The 8,233-nt window shown below is 35.7% G+C and overlaps 1 protein-coding gene across 1 annotated transcript in view; it reads left to right on the plus strand.

Annotated features, from left to right (window-relative positions):
* The window catches only part of LOC102029347 (contactin-associated protein-like 3), a gene marked incomplete at its 5' end in the record, with an annotated part of 54,958 nt that overhangs the window by 40,651 nt on the left and 6,074 nt on the right, over positions 1–8,233 (plus strand). The window contains 4 exon segments of the mRNA XM_013510107.1: positions 3,159–3,386; positions 3,881–4,014; positions 4,852–4,939; positions 8,125–8,233. Of these exon segments, the coding sequence (XP_013365561.1) occupies positions 3,159–3,386; positions 3,881–4,014; positions 4,852–4,939; positions 8,125–8,233 (559 nt within the window).

Consider the following 8,233-nt stretch of genomic DNA (forward strand, 5'->3'; position numbering starts at 1 on the left):
TATATTTTTTTTTTTTTAAGAAAAATCTAAAATCACTAACTCAACCATCCAACTTAAGACACTGGACACAAAAGAGCAGACTGAGCCTAATGCAATTAGAAAGAAGGAAATAAATATAAAACAGAAATTTATAATGTAAAAGCAGTAGAAAAATTAACAAAACCAAAATTCTGTTCTTCGAAAATGTTAACAAAATTGCAAACCTAATAAAAATCACTAAGGGGGAAAAAAGAGAGGATTTAAATTATTAGAATGATAATAAACAAGGTAGTTTTCTACTGACATTAAGGAAATAACATGGATTGTTAAGAAACACTCTGAAATATATATATATATATATATATATATAAATTAGATAATTTAGATAAAATAAGCAAATTCCTAGAAAGACACAAACTACCAAAATTGACTCTAAAAGACAGAGAAAAATCTGAATTGCCTTCTAACAATGAAAAGATGTATTATTTATTTTAAAACAATCAAAGTAAATCCTAGTTTCAGGTTGACTATATTCCAAGACAGATAACAATTATCTCAGAAATGCAAAGTCAGTTTAATAGCCCCAAATCAATTTATATAATATCAGTGGAACAAGGAACTATAAAATGCACAGTCATCACAACTTTTATTCAGTATTGTAGTAGACATTCTAGCGAGGCCAACTAGGCAAAAAGAAAGAAAAAGAAAGAAATACAATTAGATAGAAAGGAAGAAGTAAAAGCTTCTATAGGGCATGGTCTGCTTTACATATAAAACCTAAGGCAAATTTTAAAAACTAGTACTGTTTGCTAAAAACTATTTCACATTACTTAAAACAAGTTCATCAAGACTGCAGAATACATCAATATATAAAATCACTTCTATTTCTCTATACTAGCTCTAAACCATCTGAAAATAAAATTAATAAAACTATGTCATATATAAGACAGGAGCAAAAACAATGAAATATGTAAGAAGACATTTAACCAAAGAAATGGAGCATCTACATGGGAAGTATAAAACATTGAAATAAAGCAAAGATAAATAAATGGAGAGATACCCCAAGTCAAGGATTACAGTAATTAATATAAATAAGATACCAACATTCTCCAAATTGATCAAACAATTCAATACAATCTCTATCAAACTCCTAGGTGGATTCTTTCTTGGATTGATAAACTGATCATAAAATCCTTATGGAAATTCAGGGGATCCAGGATATAGCCAAAACAATCTTGAAAGACAACAAATTCGGGGCATTCACATTTCCTAATTTCAACACTACAAAGCTACAATAAGAAAAAGCAGTGGGTAACTGTAGACTTATAGATAAGTGGAATAGAATTGAAAATCCAGATATACACCCTCATATTTCTGGTCAGTGGAGTTAAAAGAGACCTAAGATAATCCTATGGGGGAATGGTGGTCTCTGGGACAACTGGACACCCACCAAACATGCAAAAGAATGCAACTGCGCCACTCTCCCACAAATACAAAATACTCTAACTACATTACAGACCTGTGTAAGAGCTAAAACTATAAAGCTTTTAAAACAGAAGAAATAAATTGGACTTCATCAAAATTAAAAACTTCTGTGATTCAAATAGGTTATCAAGAAAGTGTAAAGATAACCCCAGAATGGAAGAAAGTGTTGCAAATTATTTATTTTGGAAGAGTCCTGTAACCCAGTTATATAAAAAAAACTCTTACAGCTTAATAAAGCACAAAACTCAATTAAATAATGATAAGAGCTTGTAAATAGATATTTTTTCAGCAAATGTGTACAGCGGGCAGTACACATTTAAGAAGGTGCATAGTAACAACAACCACTAGAGAAATGGAGTTCAAGTCACAATGAGGCAGGACTTCATGCTCACTAGGATCGCTATGTATTGACATATAGTAATTGTTCATATGTACGGAGTACATCTGTCACCTCAGACATTTGTCATTCTCTTTGTATTGGAAACATTCAAAATCCTCTCTACTAGCCATTTTGAAATGTTTGATTAAGTCTTATCAACCGTACTAAAGGATAGATATACTTTAAAAGAAAGATTAACATTTTGGTGAGGAATTAGAGGTACTAAAACTCTCATAAGTTGTTGTTAGGAATGTAAAATGGTATGGCTACTTTAGCAAAAGAAATTGGCAGTTTCTGAAAATATTAAAGATGGAGTTATATGAGACTGAGCAGGAAATAAGATGGGGCATCCACACAACAACTTCTACATGAATATTCATAGCAACGTTACTTGTAATAGCCAAAAAAAGTAGAAAAAACCCAAATGTCTATCAGCTGATGAATGGATCAACAGAATGTGGCTCATCATCCAAAGAAATATTCATCCGTGAAAAAGGAGTAAAATAAATCCTGCAACAGGAACGAACCTTGCAAGTATGCCAAGTGAAAGAAGCCTGTCACTAAAGATCGCATTATTGTATGATGCCGCTGGTATGAAATTCCAGTACAGGAATATCTATAACGACAGAAAATAGATAAGAGACTGCTGTGCTATGACACTGGAGAAAAACAAACAGTGGCTTCCAACTGGTTGTGGAAATTTTTTGGAGGGTTTTAGGGTGGAGAGGAGTGAGGAAAATGCTCTAAAGCTGATTGTACCAATGGTTGCATAAATCTGTGAAAATACTAAAACATAAAGTTTTATACTTCACTTGGACCTATTTTATACTGTTTAGAGTATATCTTACTAAAAATGTTTAAAAATTAACTTCCTGGAAAAACTTGCTGAGAGAAGTTTTAATTATACATTGATACTGGATAAAAATCATATGTAAATCTAAGACGGAGGTAATTTGGAGATTTAAGTGAAATTTCCATTAAATGTTATTTATTTCTGGCTTGTATGTCAGGATTTGTTACTTTTTTCTTCAAACTTTATTCTTCAAAACATTTAAATTTAGGGGCTGGGGATTTAGCTCAGCGGCAAAGCGCCTGCCTGGCAAGCGCAAGGTCGTGAGTTCGGTTCCCGGTACCGGAGAAAAACCAAAAAAAAAAAAAAAAACATTTAAATTTAAAAAGTGAAAAAAATCAAAATGGGAGAACATTCCACTATGTACCAGGATATAAAGAATTTGATTCATTCTTTAAATATTTTTAAAATGAGACTCTTGTACTTAACATTTTGTGAACATAATAAAAATATGTTTCATTCCAGAGATCTCTGCCTATTTTGAACCTGGCTCCTCAATGACCTACAATTTTCAAGAGCATTACACCTTAAGCAAGAACACCAGCTCCTTGACGGCTTCTTCGCTACAAAAGGATATAACATTTTCCAGAGAAACCATCACGCTGAGCTTCCAGACAACAGGGACTCCGAGCTCACTGCTCTATGTGAGCTCCTTTTATGAGGAGTACCTTTCAGTTATCCTGGCTAACAATGGTGAATATCTTTTGTCTGAAAAAGAGGAAAAGAAAGACACTCTGAATTAGAAAAATGGCAGGGAACTATTACGATGGTCATAATTTAGATCTGAGTCCTGAGTTTTCTTATGTGTGACTTAAATCTTTTCATTTGGTAAAAATTTTGGAAGGTGACTTATCATCAGTGCATTAGACCTTGACTTTTAAAAGCAGTAAAACTGTACTCAGAGTTTGGCACTAGAATAGCAGTTAAGTTATCACAGTTCCAGAAGAGACAGGTTGGGATGACAGCATGCAAGTCATCGCTAAACAGATTCGAAAAGATATTAAGCAAATAATGGTAAAAGTGGATTAGAAACTGCACTGAGAGTTTTCGAAAAGACCATTTTAATTTACATATATTTGCAATACATAATAATCACATTCATCTGAGGAAACTGGTACATATATATTGCATCTTAAACATTTTTATTTCCCCTTTTAATTTAAAATGTCAATTATTTTCCTCTTTAGGAAGTTTGCAGATTAGGTACAAGCTAGACAGCTACCAAGATCCAGATGTTTTTAACTTTGATTTTAAAAACCTGGCTGATGGGCACCTTCACCAGCTGAAGATCAACAGAAAAGAAGCAGTGGTCTCTGTAGAGGTAACAGCAAGCACATACACAAAATAAAGAGTCAAAGTAACTATAAATGTGAGGCTGAGAACAAGTACTTTAATGCAAATATCTGATAATGAGAGTAACCCATTCTGGTCAGGGACAGAAAGCCAAAAAGAGCCAGGAGTTGGGTTAAGGGGCTGTTGGTATTTATTTTGCTTTTTTGTAAAGCAATGATTCTGTTCAAGTTATTATTATTTGTTGGTATTTTAAGATGTGATGATCTCCTTTTTGTTTTACTTTATTCAGTAGGGAAATGGTGTGTAGTTCATCATGGTAACTACTGGTGACATTTGTCAATTGGTATTTCAATGGGAACCTATCCTCATGAGATTATAAAACAGCTAACACAGCAGTTTGAACACAAGGTTAAAAAGTGTACAAGACACTCATTGTCAAAGGAGTAAATAAGGAAATAGACTTAAGTCAAAAAAGAGTAAATTATCACTGGCATTTGAAGGAAAATATATGCTAAATCTGTACATAATGCGATATTTTTGATTTTATGTGTCAAGTCTCCTCCAAGGAAAAATATTTAAGTTGAAATAAGCTGCTTCTATCTCTTTGTGAATTCTGCCAGTTACAGCTACAGTATGGAGAAGAGTAAAGCAGGTAAAAGGAGTAGGTACTGGGGGGTGTCAGGGTGATATTCGGAAGATCACTTTTCCCTTCTAAATATTGTTTAAAGACGATTTATTTAAAGCTTTGCTGTAGCACCGGTAACTAGTGATTTATTCTTGTCATTGTTTCCTAGTCTCCCTCTGCTTTCTTATCATTAAAATGGTGCCTTCTTTTCATGTTCATTCCCCATGCAACATGTTATAGGTTAACCAGAGTTCAAAGAGAGAAGTCATATTGTCATCAGGGACGGAATTCAATGCTGTCAAATCCTTGGTGTTGGGAAAGGTTTTAGGTAAGTGGAAGAAAGAGCTCTCCCCCAGAAGCCGTCAGATGTGAGTGTCATGTCACAAATGCTAAAAGCATTCATTATGCTGAAGGAAGCTCCTTGTCTTATTTTAATAATAATTTTACAGTGAGTGACAATCAAGGTACAAATTATACTCTTGTCAGAGTGCACATATAATCATGAGTAAGTGCTCCCTGAAAGACGCTTGGCACTTGCCTTCCCACCTGGCAATCATGTACAATGAGTTACGGTATTTTTCTAACACTTCTTGAAAAGTGAGACCTTACCAAAGCAGACACAGAGTTTCAGCACAACTCCAGAGACTTCCTATTCAATGATAAAACTACTTTTGAGTGAAGACAAGAAGAAATATTCATTTCCTTCCACAGATGGATATAGCTGGAACTCTGTTCCAAATCCTGCATGGCCTCATATTTTCTGTCCTTGAGGAGTCTAAACAGGGGAATTAAGATGTGTTTATAAATACCCATTACTCAGGCAGAAATGTGCAGTAAATGTCCGTGATATTGACAGGGGAGCATTTCCAAAATTTCAGCTCAACTTTAAACTTAATGTTATAGTAACCAAAGAAAACAATTGCTCTGTAAGGATATATACCCATCTTATGTCAATCAACTAGGATGATGAATTTTATTATTTAAACTGTGAAGAGGATCAGAAATTAAAATAATAATATGCATTATATAAATTTGTTTCCCTTCAAATAAATAAGCACATAGAAGATGTTAATGTTTTTATTCAAGGAAAGTATACTGAAAGGTATGTAATTTAGGTTATAAAAATTTATGTTCAAACTGAGCAACGAAGTATATGTAGTTTAAAGCACCTGACCTCAAGATATTACAAACACTCATTTTGCCTATGCCTAGAGGTAGAAATAATAATGAAAGATTAATTAAAAACTTCATATTTTTGATAACGATATTTTAGGATGGTTTCTGCAATAAGCTTTTTTGCTACTTTCAGAATATTTAGTAATTATATCAAAATTATAATTTTGTATTTAAATTTGGAATTACATAAGTATTTTTATTCCTTCAACTTATTAAAATAGACTGACAAGTTAGCTAGTAGAGAAGCTGCTAATTTTCCAAAGAAAGTTACCCAAAACTTCAGGGGTAAGTTATCGGTATTGATTCTCATAGTCCCTGTGAATCACTGGAAAAGATTTGGTGAACATTCACTAGGTACACGGTATCTTCCTCAGCTGGTATGTGACTGATGGCCAGGTATGCCAGACTTGGCAAGGTGATTCATTGCCTTCAGATTTTCCTTCTTTAACAAAAGTATATCTGGTGATCATTTTCTATGTAATCATTTATTGAGGATGTGGGGAAGCTCTATTCCTACCACATCTAAAATAAATGATTGTTTAGTATTAATATTCAGCATTTGTAAGAGGAAAGCTCCCCTAAAATTTTATACCTCTTCTTTGAAATAGGACTATTTAATGCAAAATCACCTTGTAGTATATCAAACAAAAAATATTCTGACTATAAAAGAGTAAGGCAGAATTTATTCAGGAGTATCACAATATGTTTCAGAAATTCCAAAATGGATTTTTGCAGGAGAGGAGGGAGATTGGGCTCAACTTAAAATACAAGAAGGAAAAGTGGATACTTCTATCAAGGACATGGTGGGGAATGGTGAGGATGGAAAATTACTAAGAGGTTAGGGGTATACTTATTAAACTGACCTAACAGGATTCTTGGTGAAGACAGGCCAGGCTGACTAGACATTATCAGGAGGATAGCGAGGGACAAGCAGGGTGGTTACAGCCCACTGTGGTAGCACATAGCAGTAATCCTAGCACTCACCCTGGGAGGCTGAGGCAGGAGGAGCTCAAGTTTGAGTTTTCAAAAGAATTTAGAAGGGATGGGAATGTGGTTTAGTGTGAAGGCCCTTGGGACAGTACACAGACTCACACGCACACAGAAGTGGCTAGATATTTGGAAAGCAGGGTTCTTGTTAAATCAGATTCAACAAGATTCCTGCTATGTCTAGTGCAAACCCCAAAAGTTGGGGCTAGTTGAAAAGAGGGCTCAGAGAATTCTAACTCAAGTTTGGTCAAGGGAACCTACGTTTGGTCTGACTGAAGTTTGCCAGTGGTATTAAAGCTCTTAGGTAAACAACTACTTATATAAAGATTCTTAAAACGGAAGAAACATAATAGAAAAATACCTAAATGTACAGTGAAATGGTGGTTCTGGTCAGGAGCTAAGTGTACTGGAGTCAAACCAAAGGGTGGAGAAGGAAAGGGGGGAAGTTGAGAGAAGGAAGAAGTGAGCCATTTCCCAGCTGGTGGACAGGCTTGCTGGGAAGAGCATTTCCTCTTTTCATATAACACTGTAACAGAAAGCTGTTGGTGGCGAGTGCTCTCAAACTCCCAAAAGGATAAAGGGAAAATAAGAAAACTAAGCCAACGACCAAAAAGGAAAAAGATGAAACAATCACGTTAAATAAATAGTATAAGATCAAAGAAATAAGATCAGATATAGAGGTTGTTACTCTAAATGTGAATGGACTAAATTCTGTCAAACTAGGTTAAAAATGGTCGAATGCTGTAATGATACTGCGTAAGAATGAATAGGCCAAGAACTTGCAAAGGCTAATCAGTTTAAGAAACGCAGCATTACTATCAGACAAGGTAGAGTTTAGGTTGAGAAGAATTGCACGAGAAATTATGTGGCCATAAAAGCTGCAGCTTATAAAGGGGATGTGAAAGTCACAAGTCTAGCTGTATTGTGAAGAAAGTAGCAGTTTAATAAACTAAGCAAACTCAATTAAAATTTCTAGAGCTCCTGTCCTTATGGTCGGTCAGGAGTCACCTCCTATAAGTCCCTGGATTATTGGGTGTGTGTGTGTGTGTGTGTGTGTGTGTGTGTGTGAGAGAGAGAGAGAGAGAGAGAGAGAGAGAGAGAAAGAGAGAGAGAGACATAATATATGTAATATATATAATACATTATGTATTTTAATCATCTGTCTTTTAAAAAAATGAATATAGATGGATTTAGGTCTTAGGATCACTCCGTACAGTTCTGCTGTGTACTAAGCAGCCCTGTGCCCTAGAAACCACCACACCTAACAGCGCGGGCAGCTGCCTGCAGAGACGGGTGATCGGCGTCCCAGTCCCTGTCCCTCCGCCCTGACCCGCCCTCCTGTCCCCGCAGGCCCTCCCGGAGCAGACCCGGACACGCGGCGGGCGGCGGCGCGCGGCTTCACCGGCTGCCTCTCGGCCGTGCGCTTCGGCTCCGCGGCTCCGCTGAAGGCGGCGCTCGG

The sequence above is a fragment of the Chinchilla lanigera genome, unplaced genomic scaffold (genome assembly GCF_000276665.1).
Source record: "Chinchilla lanigera isolate Chin_1 unplaced genomic scaffold, ChiLan1.0 scaffold00205, whole genome shotgun sequence".
NCBI lineage: Eukaryota > Metazoa > Chordata > Mammalia > Rodentia > Chinchillidae > Chinchilla > Chinchilla lanigera.